The sequence below is a fragment of the Vidua macroura genome, chromosome 5, assembly GCF_024509145.1.
Source record: "Vidua macroura isolate BioBank_ID:100142 chromosome 5, ASM2450914v1, whole genome shotgun sequence".
In the NCBI taxonomy this organism is placed as follows: domain Eukaryota; kingdom Metazoa; phylum Chordata; class Aves; order Passeriformes; family Viduidae; genus Vidua; species Vidua macroura.
Genome location: NC_071575.1, coordinates 72,692,539 through 72,712,708, shown reverse-complemented (window position 1 = coordinate 72,712,708; position 20,170 = coordinate 72,692,539). Strand labels below are relative to the sequence as shown.

The following is a 20,170-nucleotide window of genomic DNA, read 5'->3' as shown; positions in this document are numbered from 1 at the left end:
GTGCCACCCTGTCCCCTCTGTCACCTGTGCCAGCCTCTGCCTCAGTGCCACCTGTGCCATCCCTGGCTGCCATTGTCACCTGTGCCACCCTGTGTCCCACTGTCACCTGTGCCACCCTGTGCCTCATTGTCACCTGTGCCACCCTGTGCCCTCTGTCACCTGTGCCATGCTGTGCCTCATTGTCACCTGTGCCACCCTGACCCCATTGTCACCTGTGCCACCCTGTGCCCTCTGTCACCTGTGCCACCCTGTGCCCCTCTGTCACCTGTGCCACCCTGTGCCCCTCTGTCACCTGTGCCACCCTGTCCCTCAGTGCCACCTGTGCCACCCTGTGCCCCTCTGTCACCTGTGCCATGCTGTGCCTCATTGTCACCTGTGCCACCCTGACCCCATTGTCACCTGTGCCACCCTGTGCCTCATTGTCACCTGTGCCACCCTGTGCCCTCTGTCACCTGTGCCACCCTGTCCCCACTGTCACCTGTGCCACCCTGTGCCTCAGTGCCACCTGTGCCATCCCTGGCTGCCATTGTCACCTGTGCCACCCTGTGCCCACTGTCACCTGTGCCACCCTGTGCCTCAGTGCCACCTGTGCCACCCTGTGCCCTCTGTCACCTGTGCCATGCTGTGCCTCATTGTCACCTGTGCCACCCTGTGCCTCAGTGCCACCTGTGCCACCCTGTGCCCTCTGTCACCTGTGCCACCCTGTGTCACTCTGTCACCTGTGCCACCCTGACCCCATTGTCACCTGTGCCACCCTGTGTCCCATTGTCACCTGTGCCACCCTGTGCCCTCTGTCACCTGTGCCAGCCTGTGTCCCATTGTCACCTGTGCCCTCTGTCACCTGTGCCCGGGCCGGGCCCTTTCCCGGCTCCCTCTGGAATTTTCCCGCCTTTCCCAGCTCCGCTCCCTTCTCTCCTGGCGGGAGGAGCCCCAGGAATTCCCAGGGGGAAAGTGTGGGAAGAGCTCGGCTCGCAGCACCAACCCCAGAATTCCAGAGCTTGGGAAAGAATTCCAAGGGCACCGAGCCCACCCTGAGCCCTGAGCGGAATTCCGGGAATTCCTTGGACACCTCCAGGGATGGGCGCTCCAAAGCTCCCTGAGGATCTCCTGCCGGGGCCTGACCCCTTTTCCATGGGGAGAAAAAAATTCCACAAGGAAAAAAAACTCCACGAGGAGGGAAAAATTCCATGAGTAAAAAATTCCATCGGCAAAAAATTCCACGAGGAAAAAAATTCCAGGAGCGAAGCTGCCGGGATGGGGTTGGAGCTTTTCCATGGGAGCGAATTCCCGGGAGTTTTTCCAGCGGAGTTTTCCCTTCATCCCTTTTATCTCCCCGTGCCAGGAGGCTCCAGGCCCGCATTCCATGAATCCCCAGCTCATCCCGGATTTCCGAGCGGCAGCCGGATAAATCCAACAGCGGGGATTAAGCGTGAGATTCCCAAAATTCCCGGTGGATCCGGGATTTCTCCACGCTCCGTGCCCACGTCCTCCTGCCGGGATTCCCACGGGATTCCGAAGGGAAAGGGAATTCTGGGAAGGAGCAGCAGCTCTTCCTCCCGCCTTGGGTTTTGCGTTCCATGGAAATTTTTGTCCTGGATCGCCTCCGTCCCGTTGGAATTCCAGGTGGGATTGATGGGATTCCATGTCTGATTCCAGGGAATTCCAGCCCATGGAAGCGTCCGGCTGGACTTGGGCACCTGGTGGTGCTTCCATGGGGAATTGTCCCATTCCAGGATGGAAAAACTTCCTTGGGAATAAACTTGGAATAAACGCCCAGAGAATTCCCATTCCAGGTGGACGAACGGACCACGATATTCCCAAAAATCGCTTCCGACGCATCCAAAGATCCCAAAAATCCAGGATGTTTTCATTTCCACGGGATTTCATGGGGAACAATCAGAAGTGAACTCCAGGCGAAGGATTCCGAGATTGGTTTAAACAACGCTTCCCTTGGGAATTCCCAGAATTCCCACAATTCCTGGCTCTGTTTTCCAGGATTCCTGACCCCTCTTTTTCCCAGGGAAAGGAGCCCAAATCCCGGGAAGAGCATCTGGAAGGAAGCTCATCCCGGAAAAAAAGAGGATCAGGAGGGACCTCCTCCCTCCAGAATTCCATGGCAGAGGCTGCAGCCGGCTGGGATTTGGGATCTGCTCCCAGGAAATCCCAGGGAACAGCCTCGAGCTGTGCCAGAGGAATTTTAGGCTGGATATTGGGGAAAAAAAATCCTGAATTTTCACACAGAAATAGGGAAAAAAAATCCCAAATTCCCACAGAATCAGGGAAAATTCCTGATTTTTCACACAGAATTAGGAAGAATTCCTGAATTCCCACAGAATTAGAGAAAATTCCTGCCCTTAGAATTCCTCTCTCTGGGAGCATCCTGGGATTCTCCATCCCTGCACTTGGACACGGTTCCAGGATTTCCAACCCTGTTTTCCGGGATTTCCAACCCTGTTTTCCGGGATTTCCAACCCTCCTTTCCAGGATTTCCAACCCTGTTTTCCGGGATTTCTGACGCCTCCTTTCCAGGATTTCTGACCCTGTTTTCCGGCATTTCCAACCCTGTTTTCCAGGATTTCTGATCCTCTTTTCTGGGACTTCTGACCCAGTTTTCCGGGATTTCCGATGCCTGTTTTCTGGGATTTCCAACTCTGTTTTCCGGGATTTCCAGCCCCTCTTTCCCAGGCTGGTGGGATCTGGGGGTGGCACCCAGAGCTGCCGGTGGCCGCGGATCCGACTTCAGCCCCAGGGATTCCCCGTCATTCCCAGGATCGTTCTCCCAACATTTCTGGGATCCTCTGCCCAACATTCCCAGGATTTTTTTGCTCAGCATTTCCAGGATCCTTCTCCCAGCATTCCCAGGATGATTCTCCCAAAGTTTCCAGATGATTTCCCCAACATTTCCAGGATTGTTTTCCCATTTCCAGGATGGTTTTCCCAACATTTCCAGGATCCTTTCTCTAAAGTTTCCAGGATGATTCTCCCAACATTTCCAGGATGGTTTTCCCAACATTTCCAGGATCCTTTCTCTAAAGTTTCCAGGATGATTCTCCCAACATTTCCAGGATGGTTTTCCCAACATTTCCAGGATCCTTTCCCTAAAGTTTCCAGGATCTTTTCCCCAGCATTCCTGGGACCTTTTCCCCACAGTTTCCAGGATGGTTTCCCTGACATTCCCAGGATGATTCTCCCAACATTCCCAGGATGATTCTCTCAACATTTCCAAGATCCATTCCCTAAAGTTTCCAGGATCTTTTCCCAACATTCCTGGGATCTCTTCCCAACATTCCCGGGATTGTTCTCCATGGACAGGGACACCTTTCCCTATCCCAGGTTGCTCCAAGCCCCATCCAACCCGGCTTTGGGCACTTCCAGGGGTGGGATTTGACTCCAAACCTGGAAACCTGGAATTGTTCCCGGACAAATCCAAACCTCTGCATCCCACCGGGAAATCCCACAGTTCATTTCATTCCCTAAATCCAACAGCAGCAGGGAAAAACAAATATCCCAGGAATTGCTGGGAATTCCTGGGGTTCCTTTGGCCGATGGCAGAGAGGGAAAACTTCCCTATGGATGTGGAAATTCCAAGGTGCTGAAATCTGGGATAAACGGGGACATTTTGGGAAGATCCCACCTGGAAAGAAGCAGCAGGAATGAAGGAAGGATTTTGGGATGAGCCTGGCCGGACACATCGGGAATGTTGAGGAGGGATTAAAGCATTCCAAGAATTACATTGGAAACTCCGGTTGTGTGTCCAGGAGAGGGGAAAAAATGGGAATAAGGAAAACTGGAGGAATTCAGACACCGAATTCCCTTGGGGGGAAAAAAAGCCCGGAGCAAACAAAGCCTGGATGGAAGAAATGTGGGATCAGAGGGAATTGCCATGGAAAGGTGGGAAAAGGAGCTGATCCCGAAAATCCCGGCTCTTCCCAGATCCAGAGGATGATTCCCTGCGCCGAAGCCTCCCTTCCCAAAATGGGAATATCTGGGATGTGCCGGGAGCTGGGCAGGAAAACCAGGATGGATCCAAGATCCTTCCCAAATGCAGAGGGCTCCAAAAACTGGGAATGAGGCTGGGATGAATGTAAGGAATGAAATATCCGGAGGGATGATCCCAGCACGAGGAGCTGGATGGGGAAACTCGTGGTGTTGGAGTGGGATTGGGAAAAGCGCGGAGGCTCCGGAGGCTCCGGCACGCGGGGAATGAGTCAGAGTCACGGCCGGGAGGGAGGGAGGAGGGATCCAACTAAAACCTGGAAAAAACACATGGAAAAGTTCCTGCTGGCCCAGCCCTGCTGCTCCTGGGAATGGCTGAGGGACCCCCTGGAATTCCGGGAGCAGCGCTGCAGCAGGAAAAGGGAGCTGGGAAAGGGGCTGGAAAACCTCCCTTGGAATAAAAAAACTGGGACAACACTAAATATTCCTGGTATTCCCTGGAAGACCTGCCCCAGAATCCATTTTTCTCCAGGATTTTTCCAGGAAAATGTGAGAAGGCTCCGGTTATTACGGATATCCCTTGCCGTGGAGTGAAGGAGTTTTTGTTGGGAATTAAAACTTCCAAGGTTTTTTTTTTCCCAACTCGAACTGTTCAGATTGCAAACCTGGGAATTTCTCCTGCCCCAGCTCCATGGAATGAATTCCGTGACCCTTCTATCCCTGGAAAAACCTGGAAATAATGGAGCAAAACGCTCTTTCCTAGGGATATTTTTCCCTGCAAAAGGTTGGGAATCACGGAGCAAGCTCCAGGAATCCTCGGGAAGTTTGGACAAGGAGTTGGGCAGAGCTGCTCCAGGGAATTTTGGGAATATTTCCAAGACTATGGATTTTAGAATCCCACACTATTTTTGACCTCCCGATGCCTCTGTATCCTACTCCTACCCAAATTCCTGAGATTCCCAAATTCCAAGGCTGGGTTGGAGCAACCTGGGGTAGCGGGAGGTGTCCCTGCCCTTGGAATGGGGTGGAATTGGATCCGCCTCAGGATCCTTCCCGTCCCAGGATTCCACAATTCCAACAGAATCCTCCGAATCCAAATCCGGACCCCGCGGGCACCGCAGGGATGTCCCAAAATCCCTGGACACGCCAGGGACACCGGAATTGGTGACCATTCCCAATCCAGGCAAACCAACGTTCCCACGGGACACGGCGGGCAGGGATGAGGAGCAGCGGGATAACACCAGATCCAACCCCGACCCCAATCCCATTGGAGCCAATGGATGCCATATCCACAATATCCGTGATATCCACGATATCCACAATATCCATGGATCCATGATATCCACGGTATCCATGATCCGAGCATGGAAAGGCAGGAAAACCCCGGGAAAAACCCAGGGAACAATGGAATCTGAGCATGGGATGGAGCGAAAACCCAGGGAAAAACCAAATTTGACACTGGGGTCACGGGGATGAGGAGGGATGGATGGAGGGAAAAACCCAGGGAAAATCCAGGGAAAAACTGGATCTGACCCCGGAATAGCGGGAAAAACCCATGGAAAATCCAATGATCCACCATAACCGCGATCCTCATCGGAACAACAAACTTTTCCCACTCTTCCCACCTTCCCACATCCCCCTAATCCATGGGATTGCATTCCCATCACTAACACCTCCCACATCCCCCAATCCATGGGATCCATTGCCAGCTCTAATTCCTTTCACACTCTCCCAGCCCATCGGATCCCATTCCCAGCTCTAATTCCTTCCCACACCCCAACCCAATCCAAGGGATCGCATTCCCATCACTAACTCCTCCCACATCCCTCAATCCATGGGATCCCATTCCCAATTCTAATTCTTTCCACACCCCACAATCCACAGGATCCCATTCTCATCTCCAACCCCTCCCACACCCCAACCCAATCCAAGGGATCGCATTCCCATCACTAACTCCTCCCACACCCTTCAATCCATGGGATCCATTCCCAGCTCTAATTCTTTCCACACCCCACAATCCACAGGATCGCATTCCCATCTCCAACCCCTCCTGCACCCCAACCCAATCCACGGGATCCCATTCCCAACTCCAGCTCCTCCCACACTGCTCAATCCATGAGATCCCATTCCCAATTCTAATTCTTTCCACACCCCCCAGTCCATGGGATCCCATTCCTATCTCCAGCCCCTCCCACACCCCACAATCCACGGAATCCCATTCCCATCTCCAACCCCTCCCACACCCCAACCCAATCCACGGGATCCCATTCCCATCTCCAACTCCTCCCACACCCCACAATCCACGGGATCCCATTCCCATCTCCAACCCAATCCATGGAATCCCATTCCCAACTCCAGCTCCTCCCACACCCCTCAATCCATGGGATCCCATTCCCATCTCCAACCCCTCCCACACCCCAACCCAATCCACGGGATCCCATTCCCATCTCCAACCCAATCCGCGGGATCCCATTCCCATCTCCAACCCAATCCATGGGATCCCATTCCCATCTCCAACCCAATCCGCGGGATCCCATTCCCATCTCCAACCCAATCCGCGGGATCCCATTCCCGATCCCACACCTGGCTTTCCCGCGGCTGCTCCGGCGCAGCGAGGGCGCCTCGGCCTCCCTCTCCTCCTGCACGCGCTGCAGCGAGGGCGAGCGGCTGTGGGCGCTGCGGGCGCTGCCCGAGCTGGCCAAGCTCCCGTCCCCGGCCGCCATTCCCGAGGCCGCGATTCCGGCGGCCGCTTCCTGCATCTGGACCAGGAGCTGCGGCGGGAGGCTCCGGAGCGACGGCACCGGGGAATACGAGGTGCGGCTCTCGGCTTTCAGGTTGTTGTCGCTGGCCGAGCGCTGGAGGACGCGCGGCGACGCCAACCCGCCGGAGCCGAGGAGCCGGCGGCGCTTGGTGTAGCTGGGAGTTTCTCGGAAAGGCACTGGGAATGAAAAGCGGGAATGTGGGATTAGTGGAAAGCTGGGAGTCGTGGGGAAAGATGGGAGAGGGTCGGGGGGGAAGGCTGGGAATGGGTGTGGAGATGGGTTGGGAGTTTCTTGGAAAGGCGCTGGGGGAAAAAATATTGGAATGTTGGATTAGGTGGGAATCTAAACCCCAGAAAATATGGGAATATGGGATTAGGTGGGAATCTAAGGTCCAAAAAAAAAGGGAATATGGGATTAGGTGTTGGGAATGCAGTTGTGGGAAAAAATGGAAAAGCGTAGGGGAGAAGGTTGGGAGTGGGTGTGGAGTTGGGTTGGGAAGAAGGTCAGGAGTTTCTTGGAAAGGCACTGGGAATAAAAAATGGGAATGTGGGATTAGGTGGGAATCTAAGGCCCAAAAAAGATGGAAACATGGGATGAGGTGTTGGGAGTGTGGTTGTGGGGAAAGATGGAAGAGGGTGGGGGAAAAGGTTGGGAATGGGTGTGGAGTTGGATTGGGAAGAAGGTCGGGAGTTTCTTGGAAAGGCACTGGGGAAAAAATGGGAATATTGGATTAGGTGGGAATCTAAACCCCAGAAAATACGGGAATATGGGATTAGGTGTTGGGAATGGAGTTGTGGGAAAAAATGGAAAAGGGTGGGGGAGAAGGTTGGGAATGGGTGTGGAGTTGGGTTGGGAAGAAGGTCGGGAGTTTCTTGGAAAGGCACTGGGAAAAAAAACGGGAAGATGGGATTAGGTGGGAATCTAAGGACTAAAAAAATGGGAATATGGGATTAGGTGGGAATCTAAACCCCCCAAAAAATGGGAATACAGGATTAGGTGTTGGGAGTGTGGTTGTGGGAGAAGATGGAAGAGGGTGGGGGAGGAGGAGGCTTGGGAATTCCTGTGGAGCTGGCTTGGGAATTCCTGTGGAGCTGGGTTGGGAATTCCTGTGGAGCTGGCTTGGGAAGAAGGGAATGGCCTCCATCTGCTCCCAGCTCCTCTCCCAGCCCTGGGAATCCATGGGATCCAACCATGGATCAGCACCGGGAAGGGTTTGGAAGTGGCATCGCTGGAAGCTCTGATGGACTAAGCCAGGACCAGTGGAATTCCAACAGTCCAGCTGCCACCGGGATCGGCGCTTCCGCAAATCCCGGCTGCTCCTCCTATTCCAAGTCCTTATTCCATAGCTCCAGGAATGTGCCAAGGGAAAGATGGGAATATCCAGCACATGGAATAAATCACCAACGACTCCCTGCTCTGAATTCCCTCCCAATCCTTGGGAATGCCGGGGAAAAGTGACCTCCCGGATCCACCTGGAAGTGCAAACTCCAGCTCCACTGAGGGACCGGGAGTGGAATCCCCATCCCGGAGGGATTTCAAGTGGAATGTGGGGACATGGATCAGTGGTGGCCTTGGAAGGGCTGGGAATTCTTGGATTCAATGTCTTAAAGGACTTTTCCAGACTAAACAATTCCGTGATCCACGAAACGGATCCGGATGTTCCGGGAAGGGAAGAGGTTAAACCATGGGGTCCCTGCACTCCAAACTTCCAGGAAAATGGGATTTTCCAATATTTTGTTTAATGAGCTCATTCCATCCCAAAGTTTAACATCCCTAAAATTTGTCTGGTGCCTGTGGCAAAATCCAGCGGGAAATCCGGATGTGGCCACATCCAGCCCATTCCTGCTGCCAAAACATCGGGAGAAACACGGATTGCTCCCACTCCAAGTGGAACAGGAGACAGGGAACAGGGAATTCCAAGGCCTCTGGATCTGGGATATTCCCAGAGCTGCCATTCCAAGGTCACCACTCCCATGGCACCTTCCAGAGGTGAATCCTGAGGATGCTCCGCGGCCACCAGGAGAAGGAAAATCCCGGGATGGGGAAGGAGCAGTCCAGGCTGAGCACGGCCATGCTCGGAATATTTTCCTGAGGAATATTTGAGGTTCAAAGTCCGAGGATTTCAGGCTCCTGGAACTCTTCCCGTTGCCGTGGCAACGCCAGGCGTTCATTCTCCACTGAGTTCCAACCTCGGGTGTGGGAATTTCTCCCGGCAGCGGCACTTCCCGGATCCTGTCGGCACCCCCTGCCCTCAGCGCCCACATCCGGCCATTCCCAAGGGGAAAACCGGACAAAACTCTGGAATTTCCGAGCCAAAGGGGTTGGAAAAGCCCTGCCAGGCAATGAAATCCAACCGCTGCAAGGCCACCACTGATCCATGTCCCCAAGTGCCACCAGCGAGGACAGATGTCCCACCAAGGCCATCCCAATGGGAAAGCTGGACCAAAATGATGGAATTTGGGAGCCAGAGGGGTTGGAAAAGCCCTCCCAGGCAATGAAATCCAACCGCTGCAAGGCCACCCCCTGATCCGTGTCCCCAAGGGCCACCAGAAGTGGGATGTCCCACCAAGGCCATCCCAACGGGAAAATGCACAAAACTATGGAATTTGGGAGCCAGAGGGGTTGGAAAAGCCCTCCCAGACAGTGAAATCCAACGGCTGCAAGGCCACCACTGATCTGTGTCCCCAGAGGCCACCAGCAAGGAGGGATGTCCCAGCAAGGCCATCCCAATGGGATAAAACGATGGAATTTCGGGGCCACATCCCAGTGGGATAGCTGGACCAAAATGATGGAATTTCAGAGCCAAAGGGTTTGGAAAAGCCCTCCCACACAATGGAATCCAACCACTGCAAGGCCACCACTGATCCGTGTCCCCAAGGGCCACCAGGAGTGGGATGTCCCACCAAGGCCATCCCAATGGGAAAGCCGGGCCAAAATGATGGAATTTGGGAGCCAGAGGGGTTGGAAAAGCCCCCCCAGGCAATGAAACCCAACCGCTGCAAGGCCACCCCCTGATCCGTGTCCCCAAGGGCCACCAGAAGTGGGATGTCCCACCAAGGCCATCCCAATGGGAAAATTGGGTCAAAAGTATGGAATTTTGGAGCCAGAGGGGCTGGAAAAAGCCCTTCAAGGCCATCAATCCCAACCTTTCCCAGCACTGCAAGGCCACCACTGATCCGTGTCCCCAGAGGCCACCAGCAAGGAGGGATGTCCCACCAAGGCCATCCCAACGGGAAAATGCACAAAACTATGGAATTTGGGAGCCAGAGGGGTTGGAAAAGCCCTCCCAGACAGTGAAATCCAATGGCTGCAAGGCCACCACTGATCTGTGTCCCCAAGGGCCACCAGCAAGGAGGGATGTCCCAGCAAGGCCATCCCAATGGGATAAAACGATGGAATTTCGGGGCCACATCCCAGTGGGATAGCTGGACCAAAATGATGGAATTTCTGAGCCAAAGGGTTTGGAAAAGCCCTCCCACACAATGGAATCCAACCACTGCAAGGCCACCACTCATCCATGTCCCCAAGGGCCACCAGAAGTGGGATGTCCCACCAAGGCCATCCCAATGGGAAAGCCGGGCCAAAATGATGGAATTTGGGAGCCAGAGGGGCTGGAAAAGCCCTCCCAGGCAATGAAATCCAATGGCTGCAAGGCCACCCCTGATCCGTGTCCCCAAGGGCCACCAGCAAGGAGGGATGTCCCACCAAGGCCATCCCAATGGGAAAGCTGGGCCAAAATGATGGAATTTCGGAGCCAGAGGGGTTGGAAAAGCCCTCCAAGGCCATCAATCCCAACTGCTGCAAGGCCACCACTGATCCGTGTCCCCAGGGGCCACCAGAAGTGGGATGTCCCACCAAGGCCATCCCAGTGGGAAAGCCGGGCCAAAATGTATGGAATTTTGGTGACAAAGGGGTTGGGAAAGCCCTTCCATAAAATGGAATCCAACCACTGCAAGGTCACCCCTGATCCGTGTCCCCGGGAGCCACCGGAAGAGGGATGTCCCACCAAGGCCAGGTGTCACCCCGGCATGGGACACATTCCCGGAGATGTTTCATTTGGGACTCCATCGCTCCTTACAGAAAATCCCTGGAAAAAAATCCGGGAAGCGGAAGTCCTGCCTGAAGAACTTCCCAAGAGGGAGCGGCCTCAAGCTGTGCCAGGGAAGGGACAGATTGGATTTTTGGGATCATTTTTCTATGGAAAGGGGGGTCAGGCCTCGGCAGGGGCTGCCCGGGAGCTTTGGAGTGCCCATCCCTGGAGGTGTCCAAGGAATTCCTGGAGGTGGCACTCGGGGCTCTGGTGGGGATCGGGCCCAGCTGGGACTCGGTGCCCTTGGAATTCTTTCCCAACCTCAGTGATCCCGGGATTCTGGAGTTGCAAACTGGCTGGGTGAGCACATGGAATTTTGGAGCCAGAGGGGTTGGAAAAGGCCCTCCGAGGCCATCAATGATGATGATGATGATGATGAACCACTGGGAACGAATTCCCCAAGAGCTGGAATCAGGACATTCCCAGACTCCTGCCAGATTCCCAGCTCAGGGAATGTTTCCTCATCCCATCCCCCTGAATCCACATTTCCCAGGGGGAAAAGGGACGGAAGGGGAGAGATGATGGTGGCGAAGGTGAAGACAATGACGAAGAAGATGAAGATGATGGTGGTGAGGATGAAGAACCAGCAAGCCCAAACTCCAGGAGCCAGAATGGGGACATTCCCAGACTCCTGCCAGATTCCCAATTCTTTGGAAGTTTTCCTCATCCCACCCTGTGGAGTCCACAATTCCCAGTGGGAAAGGACAGGAAAGGAAAGAAGATGGTGGTGGTGATGATGATGATGGTGATGAAGAGCCACCAAGCCGGAATTCTAGGATCCAGAACCAGGACATTCCCAGATTTCCAGTTCTACGGAATGTTTCCTTATCCCACCCTCTGTAATCCAAAATTCCCAATGGGAAAAACTGGGAAGGGAGAGATGATGGTGGTGAAGATGATGATGATGAAGAAGAACCACCACCAAGTCCAAACTCCAGGATCCAGAACCAGGACATTCCCAGATTTCCAATTCTACGGAACATTTCCTCATCCCACCCTCCGGAATCCACAATTCCCAGTGGGAAAATCCCGGGAAGGAGACAACAAAGGAACAAAACTCGGAGCAATTCCCGCAGCGAGCTCCGGATATTCCTTCCCACACCTTTCCCAGACTTTATTCCAGCTTTGTTTACCGAGTTTCTCCCGGCAAAACGAATCCCGTCCGTTACCATGACAGCACCGCTCGGAGCAGCCCGATCCCTGTTTTCCAAAGGAAAACACGGATCCCTGTTTTCCAAAGGGGTCTGGATGCTCCCTGAGGGGAGTGGGACACACCCAAAGCTCCCTGAGGAATTCCCAGCCCGGAGATGCCTCCAGAGGCTCCCGAAAATTCCTGGCAGCTGGAGGAAGGGAAGCGCAATCAACGCTCCGAGGTTTGTTTGGATTCGCTGCTCCCATGATAAATATTCATGGAAAAGCACGAGGAGTGCAAATGTCTGCTCACATCCAGGCCACGGTTCCATTTTAATCCTGGAAAATTCCAGAGGGAAGTGGGGAAGGAGCCTGGAATGGCCCAGAGGGGAAAAGGGAACAAGCGGTTCCCGAAGTGGAGAATTCCCAGATTTCCCAAACTGGAGAATTCCCTTGGCACTGCCCTGCCTGGAGAATTCCCACAGCACATCCCAGACTGAAGAATTCCCAGGGCACTTCCCCGCCTGGAGAATTCCCACATTTCCCAGGCTGGAAAATTCCCACAGCACTTTCCAACCTGCAGAATTTCCAGGGCATTTCCCAGACCAGACTGGAAAATTCCCACGGCATTTTCGAAACTGGAGCGTTCCCAAATCATCTCCCAAACTGGAGAATTCCCACAGCACATCCCAGACTGGAGGATTCCCACGGAATCTCCCAACCTGCAGAATTCCCAGGGCATTTCCCAGATCGGAAAATTCCCACGGAATATCCCAAACTAGAGAATTCCCACATTTCCAAGAATGGAAAATTCCCATGGCATTTTCCAAACTGGAGCGTTCCCAAGTCATCTCCCAAACTGGAGAATTCCCACATTTTCCAAACTGGAGAATTCCCAGGGCAAGAGGGAAGTTCTGGCTCTGCTGAGCGCTCCAGATCCCAAAGAAAACATGGATAAGCCTGGAATCCTCCTGGGAAGCTCCCACCCTTCCCCGCTCTGCACTGGGATCACCAAATCCCACCTCAAGCCAGCCCTGCTTCCCACTGGGAATTCCACGGGAAAATCCCTCCACGAGCATCACTCCAATCCCAATCCCACCAAATTCCTTCAGTATTCCCATAAAACCCTGGGAAAAGCCATTCCCTGCTCCGACAAAATTCCTCTGCTCCCACCGAATTTCCAAACCCTAATCCTAACCCAAACCCCAATTTCCAGCCCAAATTCCCGAACTCCAATTTCCCATCCCAATTTTCAGCCCCCATTTCCAAACACCAATTTTTCCAAACCCCAATTCCCAAACCCCAATTTCCAACCCAAAATTCCAAACTCAATTCCCGTACCCCAATTTTTCCAAACCCCAATTCCCAAACCCCAATTCCCAAACCCCAATTTCCAACCTCAATTTCCAAACCCCATTTTTCCAAATCCAATTCCCAAACCCCATTTTTCCAAATCCCTGATTCCCAACCCCTGATTTCCAAACCCAATTTTTCCAACCCCCAATTTCCAAACCCCAATTCCCAAACCCCAATTTCCAAACCAAATTTTTCCAAACCCCAATTCCCAAATTCCAATTCCCAAACCAAATTTTTCCAAATCCCTGATTCCCAACCCCTGATTTCCAAACCCAATTTTTCCAACCCCCAATTTCCAAACCCCAATTCCCAAACCCCAATTTCCAAACCCAATTTTTCCAAACCCCAATTCCCAAATTCCAATTCCCAAACCAAATTTTTCCAAATCCCTGATTCCCAACCCCTGATTTCCAAACCCAATTTTTCCAAACCCCAATTCCCAAACCCCAATTCCCAACCCCGATTCCCAAACCCCAATTCCCAAACCCCAATTCCCAAACCCCAATTTCCAAACCCCAATTCCCAAACCCCAATTTCCAACCCCGATTTCCAAACCCCATTTTTCCAAATCCAATTCCCAAACCCCATTTTTCCAAATCCCTGATTCCCAACCCCTGATTTCCAAACCCAATTTTTCCAAACCCCAATTCCCAAACCCAGTTCCCAAACCCCAATTCCCAAACCCCATTTTTCCAAACCCCAATTCCCAAATTCCAATTCCCAAACCAAATTTTTCCAAATCCCTGATTCCCAACCCCTGATTTCCAAACCCAATTTTTCCAAACCCCAATTCCCAAACCCCAATTCCCAAACCTCAATTTCCAACCCCGATTTCCAAACCCCATTTTCCCAAATCCCTGATTCCCAACCCCTGATTTCCAAACCCAATTTTTCCAACCCCCAATTTCCAATCCCAGTTTCCAAACCCCGGGAAGCTCCCGGCCACGGGCGAGACCATCTGGACCTGCTGCTCAGCTTGGAATTAGTTTGGAATTCTTCCCTGACCTATTTTTTATCCGGAGCTGATTCCCAGACTTTCCATTGCTCCTGACAGCTTTCCGTGCTGGTTTTCCTGCTTTTTTTTCCCCAAGGAAAATCACGGAGATGCTCAGTCCCAGGTGCACATCCCAAGGGGAATTTAGGCCGGACCTTTGGAGGTCGTTTATTCCCAAACTTTTTTCTTGCATTAATTAATTCCATGACTTTGCAGGCAAAGGAATTCTCAGGCGCTTCCCAAAATCCTTCCCGACTTTTCTATCCCACCCCAAATTCCCAGTTTTGGCTATCAGGAATAGGAAGCTGGGGGGGAAAAAAAAAAAAATGGGAGAAAGGATTTTTGGGATTGAGCCAAGCTCAATTCCTGCTGCAAATTCTGGAAGAACTGATCCCTGTGTTCCTTCATTTCAGTGTTTTCATGGAATTCCAGGAATTTGGATGGGAAAAGAACCTCAAATCCCATCCAATCCCACCCCTTCCCATGATCCCAGGCTGCTCCAACCCTGGACATTCCAGGGATCTGGGGGCAGCCACAAGGAATTTTCTGGGAATTCTGTGCCATTCCCTCCCAGGCAGGAATTTTTCCTTGCTTTTTTTATATTTTCCCCATTTTTTTTCTTTTTCCAGCTGCTGATCCCATGACTCCGTTCCTGTGTGCTGGGAATTCCCACTGCTCCCTCCATCGGCAGCTCTGGATCCGTAAATCCCTCAGGATAATCCAAGGAAATGCAACAAGTGTGGATTTTATTCCTGATCCAAACCCACCTTTCCCTGGAATTTCTCCCATGGGGACATAGAAAGGATGGGAAAGGTGACCCAAGGGACCAAAATTCCCAAAATATTCCTTAAAAAAGTGAATCCAACCAGAACAGCACCCACTTTGCTCCTATTCCCAGAGGATTTTCCCTCCTTGCCCCAAATCCCAGGATTCTGGGAATGAAATGCAAAAAGAGAGGGAAAATCAGGATTTTAGAGAAGAGCAAATCCAGGATAATTCCAGAGCTTGGGAATGTCAGCCAGGCTGGGAAAACAGCCCGAATCCCATGGGAATCTCTCAGACACTTCCAAGATCCAAAGTGGCTGCAGCTTCCATGGATGCAACACCGGGAAAATCCATGGATGCAAAACACCAGGAAAATCCATGAATCCCCCCCCAGTCCATCCCTGGGATCCAGAGGAAAGGAAAAAATAAAAAATGGGAAAACCGGGAAAAATCCAACTCACCAACATCGGACTCTTTGTGGGTTTTGATGATTTCCGCCAGCTCGAAATTCCCTGCAATGATGGCCACCTGGAAAAGAGCCGGAAAACCGGGATGAGCGGCTCCGGAGCTTCCATATGGATGGGAACAGCTGCTTTCCGTGGGGGAAAGCCAAGGATTCTTCTGCCTCGGATCATCCGGGAATTCCGAGGTGCCGACGCCTTCCCGGGACAGCGGCCGGAGAGGGTTTGGGTGGCTCCGGCCTGGGGACAATCCCTGTCCCCTGGAATTCATCCCAAATCCTGGAATGCTCCCAGGGTGTTGGGTTTGGATCCGGGATAAAACCGTGGAATTTGGAAGAGGTTTGGGATCAGCCAGTCCGGCTGGATGTGTCACTGGATGTGTCCCCAAGGGCCACATCCAAAGGATTTGGGGAGTTTTCCAGGGATTGGGAGTGCCCTGGGCAGCCTGTTCCTGATGGGAGGGGATTTCCCAGCAGCCGAATTCCCAAATCTCCAAATCCTCAGATCCCCAAGTCCCCACATTCCCAAATCCTGAAATCCTCAGGTTTCCAAGTCCTCAATTCCTCAATTCCCCAAATCCTCAAATTCCCAAGTCCCCAAATCCTTAATTCTCCAAGTCCCCAAGTCCCTAAATCCTCAAATCCCAAAGCCCCAAAGTCCCCAAATCCTTAATTCTCCAAATCCCCAAATTCCCAAATCTCCAGATCCTCAGATCCCCGGGTCCTTGAGTCCCTGAATTCCCAAATCCCCAAATCCTGAAGTCCTCAAGTCTCCAAGTCCCCAAATTCCCAAGTCCTCAATTCTCTGAGTCTCTAAATCCTCAAATCCCTAAATCCCCAAATCCTCAAATCCCTGATTCCCTAATTCCCCAAATCCCCAAATCCCCCAAGCTCTAAATCCCTAAATCCTCAAATCCCCAAATCCTTAAGTCCTCAAATCCCTAAGTCCCCAAATCCTCCAAGGATTCTGCTCATTTTCCAAGGATTCTGCCCCTTCTCCCAGGATTCTGCTCCTTTTCCAAGGATTCCCCTCCATCCCAAACATTCCCATCCCAAAAAACATCAACAACTTCCCCTTCCCACGTCCGTATCCCACAAAACCCCCACATTCCCATCCTTTTTCCAGAATTCCAATTGCTTTTTCCTCCCTTCTGCTCCGGCGCTGAACGCTCATCCCAAATCCCGCCCCGGTGGGACAAATCCCACCTGGAAAAATCCCTGGCTGTGTGACAGAATTCCCAGGAATACCGGGAAGCTCCATGGGATTCCCGGGAATTCTGCTTACCTGGAACGCCGTCTGGCTGTTGTAATTCCGGATTTCCTTGCTGGCGCCTCGGAAGAGGAGAACCCGGGCACAGCTTTCCTGGGAAAAAAATAAACCAGGGAAAACGGGAATTAGACCAGGATTGGGAGCAACAGATCCGGAAAATTCTTTGGGAAGAAGGAGAATGAGCATTCCCTAAGGATTTGGTATTCCTGACCCTAAAGGGAGCAAATTATGGAATCATGGAATTCCGGCATGGATTGGGTTGGAAGGAATCTTTGGGAGCACCCAGATCCAAATTCCAAGGATTCTTCCCCTTTTCCAAGGAGTTTTCTCCTTCTCCAAGGATTCTTCTCCTTTTCCAAAGGAGGATTCTCCTTTTCCAAAAATTCTGCCTCTTCACCCAGGATTCTCCTCTTTTTCCAAGGAATTCTGCCCCTTTTCCAAGCATTCTCCCCCTTCCCCAAGGATTCTGTCCCAGCAAAACATTTTGGGAATGGGATGGATTAAACCATGGAATGTTCTCTTGGGAAATCCCAAACCAGGCTGGGGCTCCGAGGAGGAACAGCCTCATCCCAGGCCAGGGATGGATCCCACCTCTGGATTTGGGAATGGTGAAATCCGGGAGTGTCCCGGGCTGGTGCCACCTCCCCCATGATGTCCCCTGTCCCCAAATCCTACAGATTCTACCATGGGATGTTTTCCTGTGGGACCCAAACCCTGGAGCTCCAAGGAGGAACAGCCTCATCCCGGGACAGGGATGGATCCCACCTCTGGATTTGGGAATGTGGAGATCCAGGAGTGTCCCGGGCTGGTGCCACCTCCCCCGCGGTGTCCCTGTCCCTGTCCTGTCCCCAATTCCCACAGATTCAGCCCTGGGACCCAAACCCTGGAGCTCCGAGGAGGAACACCTTCATCCAGGGCCAGGGATGGATCCCACCTCTGGATTTGGGAATGGTGAAATCCAGGAGTGTTCCGGGCTGGTGTCACCTCCCCCATGATGTCCCCTGTCCCCAAATCCCACAGATTCTACCATGGGATGTTTTCCTGTGGGACCCAAACCCTGGAGCTCCAAGGAGGAACAGCCTCATCCTGGGACAGGGATGGATCCCACCTCTGGATTTGGGAATGTGGAGATCCGGGAGTGTCCCGGGCTGGTGCCACCTCCCCCGCGGTGTCCCCTGTTCCCAAATCCCACAGATTCCACCATGGGATGTTTTCCTGTGGGACCCAAACCCTGGAGCTCCGAGGAGGAACAGCCTCATCCAGGGCCAGGGATGGATCCCACCTCTGGATTTGGGAATGTGGAGATCCAGGAGTGTCCCGGGCTGGTGCCACCTCCCCCATGATGTCCCCTGTCCCCAAATCCCACAGATTCCACCACGGGATGTTCTCCTGTGGGACCCAAACCCTGGAGCTCCGAGGAGAAACAGCCTCATCCAGGGCCAGGGATAGATCCCACCTCTGGATTTGGGAATGTGGAGATCCAGGAGTGTCCTGGGCTGGTGCCACCTCCCCCATGATGTCCCCTGTCCTCAAATCCTACAGATTCCACCATGGGATGTTCTCCTGTGGGACCCAAACCCTGGAGCTCCAAGGAGGAACAGCCTCATCCTGGGACAGGGATGGATCCCACCTCTGGATTTGGGAATGGGGAGATCCGGGAGTGTCCCGGGCTGGTGTCACCTCCTCCATGATGACCCCTGTCCCCAAATCTCTGTTCCCAGATTCCACCACGGGATGTTCTGTGGAACCCAAAATCAGGAGCTCCAAGGAGGAACAGCCTCATCCCGGGACAGGGATGGATCCCACCTCTGGATTTGGGAATGGGGAGATCCGGGAGTGTCCCGGGCTGGTGCCACCTCCTCCATGATGTCCCTGTCCCCAAATCCCACAGATTCAGCCCTGGGACCCAAACCCTGGAGCTCCTGTGGGACCTAAAACTGGGAGCTCCTGTGGAACCAAACCATGGAGCTCCAAGGAGAAACAGCCTCATCCCGGGACAGGGATGGATCCCACCTCTGGATTTGGGAATGGGGAGATCCGGGAGTGTCCCGGGCTGGTGCCACCTCCTCCATGATGTCCCTGTCCCCAAATCCCACAGATTCAGCCCTGGGACCCAAACCCTGGAGCTCCTGTGGGACCCAAAACTTGGAGCTCCGAGGAGGAACACCTTCATCCAGGGCCAGGGATGGATCCCACCTCTGGATTTGGGAATGGTGAAATCCAGGAGTGTTCCAGGCTGGTGTCACCTCCCCCATGATGTCCCCTGTCCCCAAATCCCACAGATTCTACCATGGGATGTTTTCCTGTGGGACCCAAACCCTGGAGCTCCGAGGAGGAACAGCCTCATCCTGGGACAGGGATGGATCCCACCTCTGGATTTGGGAATGGGGAGATCCGGGAGTGTCCCGGGCTGGTGCCACCTCCCCCATGATGACCCCTGTCCCCAAATCTCTGTTCCCAGATTCCACCACGGGATGTTCTGTGGAACCCAAAATCAGGAGCTCCAAGGAGGAACAGCCTCATCCAGGGCCAGGGATGGATCCCACCTCTGGATTTGGGAATGGGGAGATCCGGGAGTGTCCCGGGCTGGTGCCACCTCCTCCATGATGTCCCTGTCCCCAAATCCCACAGATTCAGCCCTGGGACCCAAACCCTGGAGCTCCTGTGGGACCTAAAACTGGGAGCTCCTGTGGAACCAAACCCTGGAGCTCCAAGGAGAAACAGCCTCATCCCGGGACAGGGATGGATCCCACCTCTGGATTTGGGAATGGGGAGATCCGGGAGTGTCCTGGGCTGGTGCCACCTCCCCCGCGGTGTCCCTGTCCCCGTCCCTGTCCCGTCCCCGTCCCACCTGGTTGTAGAGGGCGCAGATGTGCAGGGCGGTGTTTCCTGAGGCGTTCTGCGCCGTCATGTCCGCTCCGTAGAACAGGAGGTGCTCCAGGTGCTGCACGTGCCCGTAGCGACAGGCCTGCTCCGGAAAACACGGAAAAGCGGGAATCAGGCAGCGGCGGGGGAACCCCCTCGGGAAAAAATCCCCGTCTGGATTCAGCCTGGCTCAGAAAGCTGGAATTCGGTTGGGAATGGGTGTGGCTCCTCACAGCTCCGCCTGGATACCCATGGGAGAAATCAGCTCCGGATCAACGGGAAAAGTTTGGATCATCCCGGATCCGGAGGCTCCTCCAGCTGGGTGGTGGCTCGGGATGAACTCAGCGCCCCGAATCTCTGGAAAATTGGGATGTTCTCCTCCAGGTTTGGTCCACCCCGGGATTCAGGGATCAGCCGAGGAGGATGGAGGCAGCAGGGAGGGTCGGATCCATAAACCGGGATCACAAGGACACATCCCTGGATTCTTTATCCCCAGCTGGGTGTTGTGGGAGATGTTCCAATGGGATCCCATCCCTCCTTC

At 53.4% G+C, this 20,170-nt stretch overlaps 1 protein-coding gene across 1 annotated transcript in view; it reads right to left on the bottom strand.

The window, feature by feature from the left end:
- Positions 1 to 20,170, bottom strand: part of LOC128807765 (SH3 and multiple ankyrin repeat domains protein 3-like) — a 75,642-nt gene that overhangs the window by 25,938 nt on the left and 29,534 nt on the right. Inside the window, 4 exon segments of the mRNA XM_053978333.1 lie at positions 6,687 to 6,874; positions 15,496 to 15,562; positions 16,780 to 16,857; positions 19,616 to 19,732. Of these exon segments, the coding sequence (XP_053834308.1) occupies positions 6,687 to 6,874; positions 15,496 to 15,562; positions 16,780 to 16,857; positions 19,616 to 19,732 (450 nt within the window).